This window comes from Chionomys nivalis, chromosome 10, assembly GCF_950005125.1.
Source record: "Chionomys nivalis chromosome 10, mChiNiv1.1, whole genome shotgun sequence".
NCBI lineage: Eukaryota > Metazoa > Chordata > Mammalia > Rodentia > Cricetidae > Chionomys > Chionomys nivalis.
Genome location: NC_080095.1, coordinates 40,960,595 through 40,981,402, shown reverse-complemented (window position 1 = coordinate 40,981,402; position 20,808 = coordinate 40,960,595). Strand labels below are relative to the sequence as shown.

The following is a 20,808-nucleotide window of genomic DNA, read 5'->3' as shown; positions in this document are numbered from 1 at the left end:
CCCCACCCCCCAGATTTCTACATGTTAAAGACAGCTTTCCCTACCCTGCTGCAGGAAGGTCCCTAACCACTAGGACCTCCCACCAATCAGCCCCCAGACTAATCTTTCCTCCAGCAGTCAGCCTCAGATTAATCCCTCCTCCCTGGAATTTCCCTAACTTCGCTAAAAAGAAGCTTGTGACCTCCTTTGGGGGTCACCAAGTGCCACCCCAACGCTGGAATTAATAAAACACCCTTGTTATTGCATTCATGGCTGGAGGTCTTCTTTGGGGGCTTCTCTCGGTCCCTAACAGCATGAACCTCCATATCCAGCAAGGATTTGTAATTGAGGAAGGAGAAAGGGAAACAAAATGGAGAAAGTCTTAACAATAAAGGTTTAGGTTTTTTTTTTCTGCTCCTCCCCCCCCCCCCCCCAGCCCCGCAACCCCTCAAGGGATTTCTCATGTCCTGGGACTCGCTCTGTAGACCAGGCTGGCCACAAACTCCCAGAGATCCCCTTGCCTCTGCCTTCTGAGTGCTGGGATTAAAGGCGTATGCTAGCACCGTCTGGCCAACAATGAAATTTCCTGCAGTGAAGAGAACCAGTAAGAACTGCGTGATTCACATAGAATATCAAACTTGCCTTCATTCATTCTACCAGGAAACGACTGAGGAACAAAAATTTCTGACACAAATTGACTGGAGGAAGCGGACTGAAAAGGAGGAAGCAGGGCATGGTGGGGCACGCCATTAATACCAGCACTCCCGAGGTAGAAGAGGTAGGTGGATCTCTGTGAGCTCCACGAGGACTACAGAGCAAGTTCTCGGACTAGCTAGAGCTACGTAGGGAGACCAAAAACCAAGCGAAAAAAAAAGAGGAAAGAAATTGTTTTCTTCTGGAATGCCTCGTGCCTTGTTCAGCAAGGAGTCTTTATCTGGTAGGGATTTTTAAGCCTTTCCATCTCGTACCACGTAGTTAATACAAGGTGGCTGACAGGCCAGCCAAAGGACCCAGGAGGCCGTAGGCGTGGCCTACTAGGGGTGGCAGGAGGAGACGCCCCCTTCCCAGCAAGCACGGCGGCTGCAGGAACGCGGCTCCGGCCGGCTTTCTTCGGTTCTGTACCGCCCCGCCATGGAGGAGCTTCAGAACGGCGCGGCGCTGCCCAGGCGCGGGCGGGGGAGGCGGCGGCGCCAGCCGCAGCCCCGCGACGGGTCGGTCTTGGCCCTGCCCTCGAGGCCCCGGAGGATCCGCAGGCATCGGAAAACTGCGGCGGCCCGCGTGGCCGCGCTGAGGGCTCGCGCGCTGCTGCGGAAGGCCTCGGCCTCCAAGGTGGAGCCGGCCGCGGGCGCGCTGGAGGCGCCTGCCGAGCGGCGGGAGCCCTCGCGCTCGGCGGAGCCGCGGCCGGCTTCGGTGTCCGTGCGGCGCCGCGTGGAGGGACGGCCCGCCGTCTCTCGCCTCCTGGGCACCCCGGCCCCCCTTCCGGGCCCGCGCGTGGATGACGCGGAGCGGCCGTGGGACTCGCCGCTGCAGCAGGTGTTGGCCGAGCTGAACGGCATCCCCAGCAGCCGGAGGCGCGCCGCCCGCCTCTTCGAGTGGCTCCTGGCGCCCCTGCCCCCGGATCACTTCTACCGGCGCCTGTGGGAGCGGGAGGCGGTGCTGGTGCGGCGGCAGGACCCCAGTTACTACGGAGGCCTCTTCTCCACCGCCGACCTGGACTCGATGCTGCGCCACGAGGACGTGCAGTTCGGGCAGCATCTGGACGCCGCGCGCTACATCGACGGGCGGCGGGAGACCCTGAACCCACCCGGCCGCGCCCTGCCCGCCGCCGCCTGGTCCCTGTACCAGGCCGGCTGCTCCTTGCGCCTTCTCTGCCCGCAGGCTTTCTCGCCCACCGTGTGGCAGTTTTTGGCCGTGCTCCAGGAACAGTTCGGGAGCATGGCCGGCTCTAACGTTTACCTCACGCCCCCCAACTCCCAGGGCTTTGCCCCCCACTACGACGACATTGAGGCTTTCGTGTTGCAGCTGGAAGGTCGGAAACTCTGGCGTGTCTACCGACCGCGGGACCCAAGTGAGGAGCTGGCCCTGATATCTAGTCCCAACTTCAGCCAGGAGGACCTTGGTGAGCCGGTGCTACAAACGGTGCTGGAACCAGGCGACCTGCTTTATTTTCCTCGGGGCTTCATTCATCAAGCCGAATGTCAGGATGGAGTCCACTCTCTGCACCTCACCTTGTCCACCTTCCAGCGCAATACATGGGGTGACTTCCTGGAGGCTGTACTGCCCCTGGCCGTGCAAGCAGCAATAGAAGAAAATGTGGAGTTCCGCAGGGGTCTGCCTCGAGACTTCATGGATTACATGGGGGCCCAGCATTCAGACTCTAAGGATCCGAGAAGAACAGCTTTCATGGAAAAGGTGCGGGTCTTGGTTGCGCGCCTGGGACACTTCGCTCCTGTCGATGCTGTGGCTGACCAGAGAGCCAAAGACTTCATCCACGATTCTCTGCCCCCCGTGTTGACTGATCGGGAACGGGCACTGAGTGTTCATGGGCTCCCAATTCGCTGGGATGCTGGAGAGCCTGTCAATGTAGGGGCCCAGTTGAGCACGGAAACAGAAGTCCATATGCTCCAGGATGGCATAGCTCGGCTGGTGGGTGAGGGAGGCCGTTTGTTCCTCTATTACACGGTGGAAAACTCCCGTGTTTATCATCTGGAGGAACCCAAGTGCTTGGAAATCTACCCACAGCAAGCTGACGCCATGGAGCTCTTGCTTCGCTCCTACCCAGAGTTTGTGAGAGTAGGGGATCTGCCCTGTGACAGTGTGGAAGACCAGCTTTCCTTGGCAACCATGCTGTTTGATAAGGGGCTGCTGCTCACCAAGACCCCTCTTGTCTGAGTTAGTGTCTTGAGGATGGCTGGAAAGAATGCAGTCGTGATTCACCCTCCACCACCGCTAGCACCTTTTTCTCCCTTAAAGAAGTCATGGTCTTACCTTGCTGAGCATCAGTATGGTTACGTTTACCTTTATGGCTGCTTCAGTGTCGCAAAGCTCGGACCCTTTTCTAGGAGGAACCTCTTCATCTAGGTACAAAAGTAAACCGAAATTGGAGCAGGGGGAAAAAGTTGTGTCTGCACAAGTAACGACCCCTATCATTTCACAGTACCAACTGCATTCCCTGCGGGCTTCAGTGTGTTGTGTGGCATTGGCTGTGCCAGTCTGCTTGAGACCTTAAGGGATTTTTGTATGGAAGTTGCTTCTCTGTGTTCTCTTTCATCAATTTGTGGGACGGGACGGGGTCAGCATGCTAAGTTTGTATGAATGTTAGAAGATTTATTAAAAAGTGCCAAAGACTGTTTCTCTTTTCTAAGCCTAGATTTTTTTTTTTTTGGTGTGTGTGGGGGGGTGGTTTGAAAAGTTTGAGACAAGGAAGAGATAAGGGAGATATGGCAGAGATGAAAGGCGATGTGATATGATGTCAAAGGAGTATATTAACTTTTTTAAAGAAGAGGGCTGGGTAGAGAAAGTGTATGCTTGGCATGTGTGGTGCCTTGGGTCCATCCTCAGCATCACACTCATTAAAGAAGAGAAGCAGAGTGGTTGGGACCATTTATTAGCCTTGGAGGTAGTTTACTCACTTTAGTTATGCTGCTTGAACTCCAGCTGGGCAGTCCTAACGGAAAAGCTTCCCCTGGCAGTCAGCTTTGCAGTATATATTGTATTTGCTCAGTGCTCGGTTTAAGTCAGTGACTGACTGGCACTGCTCCCTAGAGGACAGTGTCGTCACCTGGTTATGCGTTCATAGGCTTTAGTCATCCAACTTTTAGCACGCTGGCCACAGGGAAGATTGGTGTTCAAGTTACTTTCCACTCTCATTTGTTTTCCCCTGGCAGTTGGACGAAACTTCCCCAAATCTGGCAAGTGCATATTCTCATGATTGGTGGAAGAGAGCCTGGTGCACCAGAAAGAGCACTTGGAAGCAGAAGATCCGGGTTTGGGGTGGTAGCTGGTAGGCAACTGGCCGAATGACCTGAGGTTGCTGCTTACAGATTTTGTAAGTATATTTTGGTATAGTTCAACTTTTGACCCCTCATCATCTAGAGTGTATCTAGGCCTCTTAAGATCATGTCATCATAACTCATAGATTCCGTTTTTAAGGTTGAGAGCTTTCAGAAATTATTTTTTTCCTTAAGTTAGAACATAACGTGATGGTTCTCCTTCCGGCTGCACTTTCCGGAGATGGCCACTCTGACAGATGAAATGTGTAAGGTCTCTTGGGGTGCTTAATCAAACACACATAGTAGTAATTTGTTTTTCTAAAGACTTGTGCTTTTCTACTACGTCCTTTTGAACTCAGTTCAGATGGAGCTACCTTTTAAATTACACACAGTTGCAGATGTATGGGAACCCGGGGCGTGGGGGACAGCGAATGGAGACCAGGAAGGAAAATGAGTAGCCTTCCTGACTTAAATCATACAGGGCTCCTATGAAGTTCCCCAGTGTCTAGGTCCCGGGATAGTCTGGTAAGAAGAGTCAAGGGATGGGTTCGCCCAGAAGAAACCTACTCTCAAAAATGTCTTGAAGAAAAGTGTGGAGTTCCAGTGGTTTTTGGCCCTCTTTGGGTTCTGAGTAAATACGTCTTGCTTTTTCCTTCACATTCTTTATGGCCACTTCCATCTTCAATATTTTCTCCGTCAGCAAGTCCTTTTGACTTAGTGTTTCAATCTAAGGGGAAAATGTTTAGAAAAGCAAGCAACCAACAGGATTAATGAGGAAAAAGCTTTAGAGTAGTTTGATTATGCCAAGCATGGAGCTGAGAAGCTGAGCAAGAAGATCATTAAAGTCATTTTGAGCTACATAGGAAAACTTTCAAAAAACCAAAACAAAAAAGATAAAGTAATTGACTAGATCATGCTTATTTTAAACCTGGAAGCCCTGGATTTCCTTCTGAAAACACAGTTTGTACTTACCTTGTTCTGGATTTCCTGAAGCATTTCTTGATTTCCTTCCATTTCAAAGTTGAGTGCCATCATTGCCTGGTAAATTTCCCTGAAATGTATGAAAGATTGTTCTACCCTGTCCTTAAAAAGAAAGCATGGTGTTAAACAATGTAGGATTTGGAATTAGGCAAGAAACCCTAAACTGCACTCGTCAACTGAGTCGTCTCTGCAGAAATGATGTGATAATTTACACGGTCCTTGTGCAGTTCCAGAGTATTTATGTGAAGGCAGTGACAGTTACTGTTATTAAACACCTTTCTGAAAGTCAACCAAATCATTTCATTAATTGTCACCAACAGCTTTATACTGTAGACTTTCATCTGCATTGGAGGATTGAGACAGACAGGGCTAGGAGGAGGCATAGCACTTACAGTGGGGATACATGGCATTGAAACCCTGGTTTTGTTGACTCTGTTGTCTCAGTAGCTACTGGATAAATGTTTGTTGGATAAATGAATAATTTAAAACTCCCTGGAAGAAGAGAAATAACACATGAACTATGGGAGCTGTGACAGTCTAATTATGGCAGGATTTACTGTTACCTGCCTAGCCTGAAAAGACAGAACATATTTAGTGCTCAAGGATTGGAGAGTTGGCAGTCTCGGAGGTCATGGCAGAAACCAGAGGTTTAGTGCTTACTTAAGAACAGCCTCGTGGTCCTCCAGGAGTAGCACATCCAGAAAGGTGTCCCTGACCTGGTTTCCTTGAAGCTTGAGGGCTAGGATGCTGCGGCAAGCTTCCAGTCGTACACCTGGTGATTCTTCATAGTGGATAGCCCAGAGCAGAAGATCTGTCAGCTGGGGACTCACTTGCCCAATCTGTCCCAAAGCTGTAGAGGTGACAGGGCAAGCATGTTCCACTGTTGAATTGAAGACTTAAGTTGACTATATCCTACATCCAGAAGGAATTGAGTATTGCAGACAGTATCTTGCGGGATGGCAGTTAATCATAAGATAGTAAATTGAGAAGTAGTGTAGTTTAGAACGGAACTTTAGAGAGCTAGCAAAACTCAGCATGTGGAGTGTTTGGGGCAGGGCCTTGCTGGGTAGCCCTGGCTGGCCTCACATTTGCAGTGATCCCCCTGCCTTTGCCTTCTGAGGGCTGCAGTTATAGGTGTGTACCACCCTGCCCGACTGCACTAGGATAGTTCTTTTTTTTTTTTTTTTTTTTTTTTTTAAGATTTATTTATTATGTGCACAGCATTCCTTCCATGTGTGCCCGCATGCCAGAAGGGGGCTCCAGGTCTCCTTATAGATGGCTGTGAGCCACCATGTGGTTGCTGGGAATTGAACTCAGGACCTCTGGAAGAGCAGTCAGTGCTCTTAACCACTGAGCCATCTCTCCAGCCCACTAGGATAGTTCTTCCAAAGGACCCCTAAGAGGAGTGTTTCTTCGTGTCCTTGCCTAATGGGATATAAACAAAGACAAGATTGCCTGCTCAGAATTAGATTCGGGGCAAATCTGACATGGAAGAGCAGAGTAGTTAAGATAGACTGGTAGGGGAGGAAGGCACGATTATTTCTCAGGATTTCCTAGGTCTTGTTCTCCTAGGGGGTCTATCAGAGACCATTTCAAAAAGAGAAGCAGCACAGAGGTTCTAGAAAAAAGCCTGAAAAACTGAAGAGCAAGATTTTGTTTGTTTGTTTTTCAAGACAGGGGTTCTCTTTGTAACAGTCCTAGCTGTCCTGGAACTGGCTCTGTAGACCAGGCTGGCCTCAAACTCAGATCTACCTGCCTCTGCCTCCCAAGTGCTGGGATTGAAGGCATGTGCCACCACCGAAGAGCAAGTTTTAAGCTCTTTGTAACTGTCTTAAATCTGATTTGACTCTTAACAAGTGCTATAGTTGAAATCTCCAGGGAAGGCAAGGTGTATCCAACAGTGGATATCAACTAGAAAAACTTAACTTTAATTCTGTTGGTGGGGACTGTATAGTTTGTTCTTTGCTAACAAGTTTAAACAGACCTAGACTTAGAATCATTAGCTAAACCTTTAAAAGAAAATCTCTACACTTTAGCTGTCTCACTAGAGTTTCTAGGTATCTGTTAGCTCAAAGAAAATATTTCAAGTCTAGAGCTTAGAACTATTTCTGAAATACCTCGAATGGCGAAAGCCTTGATTTTCCAGTAGGGATCTCTGTGCATCAGATTCAGGAGGCATTCAAGCACCTGCAGTAGACAAAGAAAAGTTGAGTGGGAAGAACCAGAGTAAGAATGGACCAGAAACAGGGACCCCACTTACTTCTAGGGATGCTTTAACTGGAAAAGCAACCTTCTCTCAATTCTAGTGACAAATAGGCTACAGCCCCAAGTATCAGCCTATATAACTAGCTGAATTGTCTAGTCTTTATGTATGTTTCTTAGCACATAGATCTGTAGCCATACATATACACTAACTACATGCTCTACCACTGAATTATACCCCTGGTCTCAAAACTTTTTCCCCAATTCTCTCCCCCACTCACTTTTGAGACTGCATTACTTTGTAGCTTAGGTTGACCTTAAATGCTTTCTAATGTGATGGGTGTTTTGCCTGCATGTGTTTGTCTATGCACCATGTAGTATAATGCCCTCAGAGGCCAGAAGGTGGCATTGGATCTCTTGAAACTAGAATTACAGATAATTGTAAGCTGCCATGTGGATGCTGGGAATGAAACCAAGTCCTCTGGAAGAGGAGTTGGTTTCTTAACGGCTAAGCCATTTCTCCGGCCCCTTACCTCAGATTCGTGAACTTTTGTCTCTTACCTCCCAAATGCAAGGATCACACCATGCTTCACTTAGACTTCCTTTGAATACTTCTGTCTAGCTTCCCCCTAATATTGAGGGAGTGTAAACTCTATTCATTGGCACTTTTTTAAATTTTTAAGTAACTTATTTATTTTTATTTTATGTACATTGGCGTTGTACCTGTGTTATGTCTGTGTGAGGGTGTCAGATCTTGAAGTTACAGACAGTTGAGAGCTGCCATATAGGTGCTTAGAATTGAACCCAGGTCCTCTGGAAGAGCAGCCAGTGCTCTTATCCACTGAACCATCTCTCCAGTCCCCATTGGCACTAACTCTTAATCCTATCAGCGACCAGGTATTAGGAAGCTAGTTAACTGAGATGAGAACAGATTTGAGAGGGTGGCATGCTCTGGCTTGAAGTTTGGGCTCACTAGGCTAAATGCTTCTTACTGATTGATGTGGTCTGTGTCTCCTTTCACCTTCCTGTCACTGCTCATCCTACGTTCCCACGGGATGATAGTGAGTGTACCAAGCACAGCACAGATGGTGACACTCTCTTCAGGTCCAACAGATGACAACATGCTGCCTTGACTTACCATCTTGTCACAGATCTGCAGGGCACCTGCCGCCAAACAAGCTGCCTGCCGAATTGCTATGAACTCATCAGAGAAGCAGCTCAGGAAGCTTGGGAGAAGCTTGGCTGTCATGAGCTTGAGCACACGGATCAGGGAGAGGGCCTCAATCCGTTCCTGGGAATTTCCTTGACTCAGCTTAATCCTGGAAGACACAAGTGACTTTTATTTCCCTTAAACTTTTCTGTGCCTTGTTCCCTTCCACCATGCTCTCAGGATAGAATCCTAGCTTTGTGGGTCCAGTTATGAAGACATACCTTTCTAATCATTTAAGTTTCACTGGGTTCAGACCTTGGGTGCCTTATTTTCCTGAACTCCTATTACCTCGCATATGGTAGACATTCAGGTGTCTTGAACAACCAAGTAAAGGAAAGTGTCAAATTGTACCTCCTCTTACCAATTCAGTGCTCATTTTGGCAGTTGTCTCCCAGCCTGGAATGCCTGTATCTCTGTGGAACTTGGCCTTACTGCCCACATTGAGTATCCCATTTTTTTGTGTAGCAGTTATGGTATATGCCATTGTTCTAGTTTAGCATGGTTTGGTTTTTTAAATTAGGTATTTGTATATTGTGTTTGTGTTCATCAGAATTGTGTCTTCCCTAAAATACCTGAAAGACTGCCTCATACTTAGTGGGCATCTAATACTTATTTGGCTAGCCATGGTGGTGGTTCCTGTAGGGACTGATTTTTTTTTTTTTTTTAAAGACAGGGTTTCTCTGTAGCTTTGGAGCCTGTCCTGGAACTCGCTCTGTAGACCAGGCTGGCCTCAGACTCACAAAGATCCACCTGTCTCTGCCTCCCGAGTGCTGGGATTAAAGGTGTGCACCACCACGGCCCAGCTGGGACTGAACTTTTTGCAGTGGGATCTAGCACAATGCTGATCATACACGGAACTCAGCAGATGCTGGCTGGCGGCAGGTCACCAGGCACTCCTAAGAAAGGAAGCGTTTCTGAGCTCACAGTGACTAAATCTTACCTGATCATGTCATGCACCTCTTTCCCAAGGTTCATCTGCCCCAGTGCTCTGGCAGCCGCTTGCCTTACTTCTTTGTTCCAGTCGTTCCACATCAGCTCGATTAGTTTATGTTTCATATCCTACCAATAGGGATGATAATTGGCTCATTCATTTTGTCCTTGACACCAGGTTTTTTTTATCCTCTAATCTCTCAGTCTGGTTGGGCAGATGATATTTCTATGTACAGATGACACAGTGGGGGCTTTGATTAACTTGCCCGAGGATAATCTGCTAAGTGCTTATGCCTGGTCTTAGACCCCAGGTCTGTTTCCCAAACTCATCTCTTCAACTCCTCTGTCATGTTGGTACCAACATGAATGTAAGAGACTTGAAATTTGAGAGTATTGCATAATTGAGTAATCCCTCATTCCAGATTGCCCGAGACTTCCAGGTTTAGTACTGAAAGCCCATGTCCTGTACAAAGCAGGACAGTTGATGACTGTATCAGGGTCTTCTCTCTTACTGGAAGGGAGAACATTACTGCAGTTGTGAATGATGATACTGTAACTGTGTGTAAACTAGCTTCCGAGCCTGAAACATCTACCTTTACCTCCATCTGGTACCAGGTATTTTTCTATTTAGAACTCAGCTCTAAAGACACCTCCCTAGTAAAGTCTCATGTGCCTCCCGTAAGCATAAGAAATCCCTATGTAAGCCTAGGCAGTTTGGATGCTCACCTTACTAGACCTGGAAGGAGGTGGGAGGTCCTTGGACTTCCCAAAGGGCAGGGAACCCTGACTACTCTTTGGGCTAATGAGGGAGGGGGACTTGATTGGGGGAGGGGGAGGGAAATGGGAGACGGTGGCGGGGAGGAGGCAGGAATCTTTAATAAATAAATAAAAATAAAAAACCAATTATACACAAATTTAAATTCAAAATTTAAAAACAATTCCAAAAAAAAGAAAGAAAAGAAATCCCTATGTATACTATAGTGTCTTACAGCTCTCTTGTTATAGCTGTTAGCATTACCAAGGTAAGATACAGTTCTGCATCAATGCCCTCATAATGCTACCAATGTAGAGGAGGTGTGCTCAGAAACTGCTAGCCTATTGAATGACTAAAAGAACTCAGGCACATTGCCCTTTTAAATTCCTGTGGTTTATGTTGAAGTCCTCATCATCTGTAACTTGTGCACAGCTGTGTGTTTTAGCAGAGGAAACTATAGCATATAAGAAAGAATAAGCCTGCTTTCTTTTTTTTTTTTTTTTTGTTTTTCGAGACAGGGTTTTTCTATGGTTTTGGAGCCTGTCCTGGAACTAGCTCTTGTAGACCAGGCTGGTCTCAAACTCACAGAGATCCGCCTGCCTCTGCCTCCCAAGTGCTGGGATTAAAGGCGTGCGCCACCACCGCCTGGCTCGGCCTGTTTTCAAACCTCTTCAGGTTATTGTGCATTCTTTAACAAAATGTGAGGATTAAGAATAGAGGGCACTGCTTCTAAGCAGGGGCTATACTGATAGTACCCAGTGTGATCAAAAGATGGGGCAGCTCTAAGGAAGAAGGGACTGATTCCACACGGACAGCTAGCGATTAGAATGCAATAGGGAAAAGGTTCAGGTTTCACTTGCTCAGAATATCTTCTTCAGTTGTAGCCAAGTTCACACCTTCAAGTTGTTCAACCACCTACATTCAGTAGTACATGCTAGTCTCCTAAAAGTCTCACGAGAGTTGTGGGAGCCTGTGTAAGAAAGCTGTGAAATGGCTGTGAACTTGGATGGGCCAGAGTGCAGAATGTTCTTCCTACAGGGGGCCTTCTAGAAAGAATTGCATAAACTGTAAGTTAGTGCACTTGAAAGCAAGGACATGAAGGGAATGCTTATCTCTGTGGGAAAAGCAAAAGCCTGAGAAGACTATTGGCTCTTTTCACATGGCCAAAGAGGATAGGACAACACCAGGTGCACTCCCTCATTGTACTCGTATGTGCTTAAGCTAACTGTAAATGTTACCTCATGTTTTGCTTGCTTTAATAATAAAAATGAGAAGTGCTTTGTTGGTGTCATTCAAGTTCAAAAGTCTGTAGTCCCCTGGTACTCCATACAGGTTTTTGGCGTGTTCTTTGATCCAGGGAGACAGTCTCACTGGCCACCAGAGGGGTCAACATCAATTCATTTGTATTGTTAGTCTTGTTGCTCCAGTTGCAATGTCATTGTTTTTGAAAGCAGGGACCATGTATTTTCATGTCTATGCTGAATATTCAGGGAACCACACAGGCATTTGTTTAGTTGGATTGTTGGGTCCTTTCAGTGTGCTTCTCAAATCAAGGACCAATATTCAGCATAGGGTGAGGGAGGAATGCATGCATCATTGACTGATACTTTATAATGTCTACCGATACTGAAATAGTGTCAGATTACTATTAAGTTTATAGGCTCCCTTTCTTGGTTCATATGGATATTTGATAGTGGCTGTGTCACAGTTTGTGAGTTGGCAGCCCACCAAGAAACACTGGTTTAAAATGAGAGAAGCACAAAGCAGCAGTGAGATCCTAGATAGGAGAACAAGTCAGAAGATTCCAGGCCAACTTTGCCATGCTTTCTGGGAGCAAAGACAGAAGACTTACTATGCAGATATTTCCACTGATCCGGGAGAAAGCGCGGCAGGCCATAATGCGGTCCTTCCATTGCCCGCTGTTCAGCTCCACAGCAAGCATTGTGTGGATCAGCGTCTGAGGAAAAGGATGACCTGCATTGATAGTCTCTCTTACTCTTAGAAATTCTAGAATCTTGAAGAAATTATATCCTAACTATGGCATCCAGCGTAGTAAATACCTCAAGGTCACGAAATATTTGTTCCTCTTAAGGGACAGAGTGGGTTCATAAGAGATGGGACACTCTTCTACCCAAGCAATCTGGCTTGAGTTATAAACAATAAAGAAAATACAGGTCTGATAATCTGAGCAAAAAATGACTGACTATTTCCAGTCCCTGGGATGATAGTTTCTATCTGCCTCAGCCTGTGTGGAGTCTCATGTTTCTGCCCCAAATAAACGGAGTTGTGGTGGTCTCAGTGATAAGCCTCCGTGTTTGCATGTCATGACTCAGCCTTTATGCAGCTAGAAACTTCTCAGCTAGCATCTCACGTCCCCCTGTACACTTCTCCATATCCGGTTTTACACAGACTTGGTGTACTTGGCCTATGCTTAACATCATTCTCAGCCACCTGTATTCTCCGTTCCTTGTGTGCACCAACTATAGACACTTAACTCCTCAAGACCTCATTTTCTTCTCTCTCTGAAGTGCACACATACCGTCTTTCCACTGAGATGGCTCAGGAGGATATAGGATTGTTCCTCAGTGGCCTCATTCTTCTTATTAAAGAGCTGGTGGAGGATCCTTTTAATCACTGGGTATGTGGCAATGCCTTCCAGAGCCAAGCACTGAGCTGCAGCCCAGCTGTCCACACTATTACCTGACCGGTGGGTTGAAAAAAATTAGATCAGAGTGTCTCCTAGAACATTTGAATTGATAGCTGTGACTGCTAACTACCTGATAAATGAGACACTTTCCAGTTTCCTACCGAGTCTAGAAATCCACTCCCATACTTCAACCATACGTTAACATTTAAAAAAAAAACTTGCAAAACTTTTTTTTTTTTTTTTTAAGACAGGATTTCATTTAGTTCAGGTTAGTCTAGCAGAGATAACTTTGACTTCTGATCCCCTTGCCTTTACCTTTCAAGTGTTAGAATTAAAGGTGTGTGCCATGAGGCTTGACTAAAGCATTACAAGCTCCTCTTGGGTAACACTTCCGACATAGCTAAGAAATGCAGCTGTTTCTTTCTGTGGAGATGGGGAAGGCTAAAGAGGCTTCAGAGGAAGTCCCTTCCTGAAACAGAGGAATTAAGCAGTGCATTGTTCATATACAGAAGGCCAGACCAGCCAAACAGTTTTCCCGTGCTAAGGCAAGGAGCAGCTAACTCATCTCCAGACAGGTCAGTGGCCTCGCCTGACAGCCTTGTTAGCTCCAATATGATAATGCCTAGGTGGTACTGGGCAGAAATTGGAAGCATGATGTGTTCAGGAGGTGATTAAAAAAAAAAAGCTTTCAAAATGTACTTGACTGTTGTTATGCTGTCTTTTAAATAATAAAATGTTATGTATTGTTGTATTTACTTTTTGGTACTAGGAATCAAATTCTGGGTCTTAATGTGTTGGGCAATCATACTACCGTTGTGCTAGAAGTCTAGCCCTGAAACTATCGGCTAGCAATTATTACTTGTATCGTTAACCGGGATTTGGAGTGCTGTTTCAATGTGTGCATACAGCATTGCATTGGTCAAACCCACTTGCCTTTACCCTACCTTTCTGCTCCCTACCCTAATCTATAGTAATCATTCTTCTACATTTCCACATGGAGGAGACTAGGTAATTGTCTTTTAGTTAAGATAACATCTCAAGTTCATCCATTTTAGGACATGGTAAATAGAATGCATCTGTGAAAGCCCAGTCCAGGTTTTGTAAAACTACTCAAAAGAACTAATGTCTCCATGTGCCTAGTAGACACTTAAACCCAATTGCAGTGGACATCTCAGCATTATGGGAAAAGGAAAGGACTGGGAAAGCTGATAGTGAGGTAGCCTCTATCCTCTATGCCAGGTCAGCGAGTTACTCACCCTTCACAAGGGCAGTCTGCATGATGTCCCGGGCAGTGGGATTATGTGACTGTATGGCATATTGGCATATTGCTGCTGCCATCCTCACATTGGGATTCTTGTCAGACAGAGCGGCCTCTAGAGCAGGCAGGAGGACCTCTGGCAAGTCTGGAATAACTGGTTCTGCAATAGAAGAGGGCATCAGACCTTTGCTTTTCTCTCAGACAACATCCTTACCAAGGTCCACTCTATGTCTGTGGCTTACTAAATCACAAGCCAGTTGATGGTCTACAATGGGCAGGATTTTATGTGCAAAGGACCCAGGTGCTAATATACCAGTTTCCAGTCCTTTATCATCTAGTCTCTAGTACTGAAGCCAAAGCTATAGTAACTTCCACCACGCATTTTAGTAAATAAATTCAACCTATTTGCTCCTTGTCTAATACAGCATTTCAATTCTGAGTTTGCACAACCCGACGGGCGATCTTTTAGATTTAACTAAATTCATACTTGCTATGAGTACAAGCTTGTCAGGGTGGCGATGTCAGGCATTCTTTTTTTTACTTTGTTCAAATATTTTTCTTGGCCTCTATTTTTATTTTAGGTGTTTTCCCTGATTATATGTCTACACCTGTGCTTGCAGTGCCTGCAGAGGCCAGAAAGGTCTGGGACTGGAGCTATGGGTGGTTGTGAGCTGCCATGTAGGTGCTGGGAATCAAACTCAGGTCCTCTGGAAGAACAGCCAGTGCCTTTAACTGCTGAGCCATCTCTCCAGGCTCTGTCTGGGGTTCCTGAAGCCTTCCATAGCTTCAGTCTGGATGAATTTACATTCCATGAGTGTGATATCTCTTAGCTTCATAGGTAAAGTTCTAGGGTCATGGAGGGCATGTGTACAATAAGGCATCCAGGGAGCCCAAAGTATACTGTTGGTCAGCTAGTTTGTCTTCCATTTGTAGTTTTTTCCAGCTCTGATGTGATTTATCAGCTGGGGCTTATTTTTGCCATAAGAGTTTTTGCCTATAAACAGGAAAACATTTTAACTCAGTTGCAGAGCACCCGCTTTGAAGGCACAAGGTGCTTGACTCAGTCTCCAGCACTGTGAGTGAAAACTAAAGAGAAACTTAGGGGAGAAGATGGGCACTCGGTTTAAATTCTTAAGCAGGAGGAAAGAGGTTTTTTGTTTGTTTGTTTGTTTGTTTGTTTTTCCGAGACAGGGTTTCTTTGTAGCTTTGCAGCCTGTCCCAGAACTAGCTCTTGTAGACCAGGCCGGCCTTGAACTCACAGAGATCTCTGCCTCTGTCTCCCAAGTGCTGGGATTAAAGGTGTGTGCCATCACTGCCCGGTTCGAGAGAAAAGAGTTCTTATCTCTGCCCACAAGTCTCATCCCAAGAAACAGTAGAGCTGTGACTCAGATTTTGTGCTTTCAGTTTGTTTTGTTTCTGAGGGTCTCTTATAGCCTTGAACTCCCCATCTTTCTGACTCTACCTCCCAAGTGCTAGGATTATAGGCATACACTTCCACACTTAGTCCATCTGCTGCTTGGTTTGTTTTACTTAAGTTGTACGCCCTTATGCCATCTGTTCAGAACATGTTAGTTAAGACCCTTGATCTCCAAATCCAAAATTCCAAATGCTCCAAATACAGGCACGACATCACAAGTGGGATATCCACACCTAACATGGCAGGCTCAGTAAAAATGTGGACACAAGCCAGGTAGTGGTGGCACATGCCTCTAATTCCAGCACTCGAGTGGCAGAGGCAGGTGGATCTCTGTGAGTTTGGGGCCAGCCTGGTCTACAAGAGCTAGTTCCAGGACAGGCTCCAAAACTACAGAGAAACCTGGTCTCGAAAAACAAAACAAAAATTTAAAAAAATGTGGACACAGTATAAGTATTATATGAAATTACCTTTAGGCTACATATATAAAGTACATATGAAATGCAAATAACTTTAATGTTTAGACTTGTCTCATGTTCAAGATAATTCATGTATATTCAAATACTCCAAAATCTGGAAATAACGCAGTTTTTTTTTTCTGATCCTAAGCATTTCAAATAAGGGATAGTCAATGAAGGGATATAGATTGGAAATTTTTGCATTTCAGGTGAGCAAATAAAAGTCTACTGAGCCTGGCAGTGGTGGTGCACGACTTTAATCACAGCACTCGAGAGGCAGAGGCAGGTGGATCTTTGAGTTTGAGGCCAGCCTGATCTACAAAGTGAGTTCCAGGACAGTTAGGACTGTTATAAAGAGAAACCCTACCTTGGAAAAAAACATCCTGAGTATTTAAAACAAAAACAAACAAACAAAAAAACCCAAAAACCGCTACTTTATTTGGGTAAGTAATAAGATCTAAATCTAGATGTGTAGGACCTGTGAAAGGGGTCACAATTCAGAGGACAAAGGTATTCTTTTTTTTTTTTTTTTGGTTTGGTTTGGTTTGGTTTTTGGTTTTTTTTTTCGAGACAGGGTTTCTCTGTGGTTTTGGAGCCTGTCCTGGAACTAGCTCTTGTAGACCAGGCTGGTCTCGAACTCACAGAGATCCGCCTGCCTCTGCATCCCGAGTGCTGGGATCAAAGGTATTCTTGTATGTACAGTCAAGTGCCATATGATGGTGTTCCAATCAGTGATGGATCATATACACCACAGTGGTCCCATAAGAGGTGTCTTCTAGTGACACTGGTGCTGTCTTCATGTAAATATTTCTCATGTCTGCACAATGGCGGGATATATGACACATATCTCAGAACATACCTGTCAAGTGCCGCAGACTGCAGATTTGATATGAGATTAGAATATCGGTTGTTCAAAGAAATAAGAAAAAATGGGAATAACAAAAAAAGTATGTGTAGAAGCATCTAGCAGAGCACAGAGTGAGCCTAAGTGCTGAGGGCAGGCTTCTCAGGAAGTGTCTGCTGTCAGTCGGAGGGTTGATCAGGTAAGGACAAAGTGTCCCAGCAGAGGGAGCAGCAAACATGGAGAACCTGGAGGAGCCTGGACTGGAGCTCAGTTGGCAGAGTGCTATCTAGGCATACATGAGGTTTGTGACCCAGTGCCACCAGATAGAAACACCTGGGGGAATGCCCATGTCTGAAGTCAATAAATAGGAAGTAAGTGGATGGACCTTTAAAAACCCGGCAAGCAGGAAGAGGAAAGGCCAGTCCCCGAGCTTAGCTGCAGGAATAGCAGAAGTGTGAGCAGGCAGTTACTGCCCAACTCTAAGTATGGAGCGAGCCTGGGATGTCTCCAGCTCAGGGGAGGAGCGAGTTGGCACAGGTTTCAGGTAAATGATTCTGAGAAGGCACATGCAGTGCAGAGGAGTGGGCAGGGGTTCCAGTCTAACATGCCATCACTGGGAGGTTATAGTTGACTCGAGGAGCACTGCTACTGCTAGTAAAGAGAAAGGCTGTTGACATTATTTCCCTAAAAGACTGCAAACCATCTGTAAAAGTGGGGAAATTCCCAACTCATTTTTAAGATATAAAAGCTACCAAATTCACCTATGTACTTTTTTTCACCCCTTCCCCTTCCTACCTTTCTTTGCTGAGCCTCAAACCTAGGACTTTGTGCATTCCAGGCCAACACTCCACCGCTGAGTCACACCTTCGCCCTTATACTTTAAGATTTTTATTTTCTCTGTATGAATATTTTGTCTGAATGGATATGTAGCATGTGTGTGCCTGGTGCCAATAGAGGCCAGAAGAGGACATCAGATCCTCTGGAACAGGAGTACAGATGGTTATGAGTTGCCATGTGGGTGGGAACAGACCCTGGGTCCTCTGGAAGAACAGCTAGTGGCCATAATCACTGAACGATCTCACCAGCCCCCAGCCATTAGGATTTTTACTATTGTGAGATTTCAAGGTAGGAAAATATGATCCTCAGTGCAAGCCATTGAATAAACAAATGCAATGAGTGTAATACAAAAAGCCCTGGGGTAGAGGACATGCTCAGTGTGCAAGAGGCCCTGAGCTTAACACTACGGCACTGAACTGGAATCCAGGGCTGAGCATGGCTGTCCGGGCAGACTCTAGGCCTTGATTTCGACATTGGAAAATGAACTCAAGTAATCTCTAAGGTCTCTCTCAGTTCAGATGTTTCCAAGCCTCTGAGTCCAAGCTCTCACCTGAGTCCTGCTCGTCAGGGGCAATCCGGGGCCTTTCCAAAGCAGCCGTAGCACATGTGACGATGGCCTGGATCCTCATGTCATCATACATGTTTACTATGCCCCGCAGTAGGTTTTCCACTGTCTCATGATGCCATTCAATAACTAAGTCATAGGAAGAAGAATGTAAAGAGAGTCATCTAGTTAGGGTTAGATATTGTGCAATAAATGAGCAGACAAGAAGTCCCTTCCCCTAGGACAATACAAGAAACACTTTAGGTCAGAATAAAGAATTCAGAGAAAGGCTCCTTTGGCAAATTGTTCCTGTGGTGATTCATACACTTCTCAGGTAGTTTCCCCCAATCTCATTTTATATGCTATTGCTCATTACTTAAATAACTTTCCATGGAAAATAAATGGGGAATAAAATGTAGTGGTTGGCTGGTTATGGTGGCACACGGTCACTTAGGCTACAACAGGAGGATCATGAATCTGTTGTGGGATAACCTTTTTGCAGACTGCAAAGATGTGTCTCTGCCAAGGTGCCTTCTGATTGGTTTAATAAAGAGCTGAGTGGCCAGTGGATAGGCAGAAGAGAATAGGCGGGACTTCTGGGCCGAGAGAGGAGCTCAAGGAAGAAGGGAGGGGATTTCACCAGTGAGACACAGAATCGAACATACAGAGTGGAGAAGAGATAAAGAGCCTGTGGCCGACTGTAGATTAATAAAAGCAGATTAAGTTATAAGAACTAGATGGGAACAAGCTAAAGGCCAAACTTTCATAAGTAGTAATAAGTCTCCATGTCATTACTTGGGGGCTGGTGGTCCCAAAGAAAGACTGACTACATGAATACATGAGTTCAAGACCAGTCTAGGGAACATAGTAGATCTCCCATCACAAAAACAAACAAAAACAGTGAAGGATGAGGTTCTCAGTTGGTAGAGGCATTAAACCTTCTATCTAAAGTTCTCTGAGGGAAAGTAGATTCATGATAACCTCATTTTTACAACTGAATTCTATAGTTATCTACAGTTTCTTTTCATAGCTGCATTTCTTATGCTGGGGCAATATCCTTTGTCTTTCCTGTCAAGAATCATTTATCAAGCATGTTTCAGACATGGGTAAGACACGGTCTCTGCCTGTGTGGTTTTCTCAGTGTGGTTATGGTAGGGGCCCCCAAGAGCCAATGAGAAGAAAAACGGAACAGCCATGTGGGCTGGTCAGCGTTCACAAGTGTAGTACAGCTCCACCACAGCTGCAACCAGCTGTTCCTCATCCTCCCCTCCCTTTCCACCTCAGCTTTTGTTTGTTTGTTTTTGTTTTGTTTCACTGTCGAGTAATCTAAAGTAGCCATCCATTCAGAAGGTAAAGAACGCGTAAAATGCTCTGTTCCGAGACGCCTGTGGCTCTGCGTTTAAGGAAAATCCCACAGACAGTGCTAGCACTCAAAGAACTGCTTCCTGCAAAAGCCTGGTGTCAGAAAGCCTTCAGCACAGTGAATTCCCATGCATTACTGAAGTTCCCACACATACCTGCCTATGCATAAAGAATCCAGCATAGCCGGGTGGTGGCACGTGCCTTTAATCCCAGCACTTGGGAGGCAGAGGCAGGGACTTTGTGAGTTTGAGGCCAGTCTGGTCTACAAGAGCTAATTCTAGGACAGGCTGTAAAGCTACAGAGAAACCCTGTCTCAAACAAACAGACAAACAAACAACCCAAAAAGTCCAAAGAAAGAATCTAGCATAGATGTAATAATGTTCACCCACACTGCTGATGGAAAGGCTCTTAGCCACACCTCTAAATGAAGCAACCAGCCTTTTACGTTTTGCCAGACAGCTGGAGTTCAAGACTGGGGAACACATACAGAGATCCACTATTTCAGGCCCTTCCTTCACTTACTGAGTGCCCAGGCGGTCTTCCACTCGTGCAGCATCCTCCGCAGTGCTGCCAGCTCCCAAGTCACATCCTCCTTCACGGGTTGGGCCTGCTTCTTCACTCTCCTAGTTTTGACAGGTGTGTCCTTCTCACCCACCTGCAGCAGAAGGCCCTTGACCTGCGTGGGCAGAGCAATCCACCGCTGGGCTCCTTTCCTGAGTTTGTAAGCTGTGTAGTGAAGAGGCACGGTGTAACTATGTAACCTGGGACTTGGACATGCTTGCAGGTGCTGTACATAGTCTGGGGCTTTGAATAAGAATGTCACCTAGCGACTGCAGAGATGGTTCATAAGAGCACTGACTGCTCTTCCAGGGGACCCAGGTTCAATTCCTCAGAACCCCCCCACAGTTCACAACTCTCTGTAACTCCTGTTCCAGGGGATCTGGCACCCTCACACATACATGCAGGCAAAACACCAATGCATATAATTTTTTAAAAAATAAAAAGAATGTCTCCCATAGGCACATATATTTGAATGCTTAGTCACCAGGGAGTGACACTGTTTGAAAGGATTAGAAGGATCAGGAGGCATGCCCTTGTTAGCATAGGTATGGCTTTGTTGGAAGTCTGCCACTGGGGGTGGGCTTTGAGGTTTCAAAAGCCCAAACCAACCTACTCCTTTTCAGCCTGTGGACCAGGATGTAGCCCTCAGCTACTGCTAGCACCGTGCATGTGCATGCTCCCAGCCATGATGGTAATGGACTAAGAAAGCCTCTGAAAGTGTAAGCAAGCTCCCAATTAAACCCTTTTGTAAGAGCAGCCTTGGCCATGGTGTCTGCCTGTAACAGAACGGTGACTAATACAATTAGCTACATGCTCAGCTCCAGAGAGTCCACCT

At 46.0% G+C, this 20,808-nt stretch overlaps 2 protein-coding genes across 3 annotated transcripts in view; one reads left to right on the top strand and one right to left on the bottom strand.

Annotated features, from left to right (window-relative positions):
* Heatr4 (HEAT repeat containing 4) overlaps nucleotides 1-20,808 on the bottom strand; it is a 38,106-nt gene that overhangs the window by 4,620 nt on the left and 12,678 nt on the right. Inside the window, exons 5-16 of one of the 2 annotated variants that reach the window (XM_057782190.1) lie at nucleotides 19,935-20,138; nucleotides 18,057-18,200; nucleotides 13,952-14,113; nucleotides 12,588-12,748; nucleotides 11,901-12,005; nucleotides 9,305-9,423; nucleotides 8,293-8,473; nucleotides 7,070-7,139; nucleotides 5,613-5,802; nucleotides 4,944-5,022; nucleotides 4,539-4,698; nucleotides 2,998-3,056 (exon numbers count right to left, since the gene is read on the bottom strand). In XM_057782190.1, coding sequence (XP_057638173.1) covers nucleotides 2,998-3,056; nucleotides 4,539-4,698; nucleotides 4,944-5,022; nucleotides 5,613-5,802; nucleotides 7,070-7,139; nucleotides 8,293-8,473; nucleotides 9,305-9,423; nucleotides 11,901-12,005; nucleotides 12,588-12,748; nucleotides 13,952-14,113; nucleotides 18,057-18,200; nucleotides 19,935-20,138 — 1,634 coding nt within the window. Of the gene's footprint in view, nucleotides 1-2,942; nucleotides 3,057-4,538; nucleotides 4,699-4,943; nucleotides 5,023-5,612; nucleotides 5,803-7,069; nucleotides 7,140-8,292; nucleotides 8,474-9,304; nucleotides 9,424-11,900; nucleotides 12,006-12,587; nucleotides 12,749-13,951; nucleotides 14,114-18,056; nucleotides 18,201-19,934; nucleotides 20,139-20,808 lie in introns of those variants that run through there. The other variant, XM_057782189.1, reaches the window with a different exon arrangement.
* Nucleotides 656-10,086, top strand: Riox1 (ribosomal oxygenase 1). The gene is made up of 3 exons (XM_057782192.1): nucleotides 656-3,060; nucleotides 3,867-4,027; nucleotides 8,217-10,086. Exon 1 carries the CDS (start codon nucleotides 1,111-1,113, stop codon nucleotides 2,869-2,871), a length of 1,761 nt encoding a protein of 586 aa, XP_057638175.1. The 5' UTR covers nucleotides 656-1,110; the 3' UTR covers nucleotides 2,872-3,060; nucleotides 3,867-4,027; nucleotides 8,217-10,086.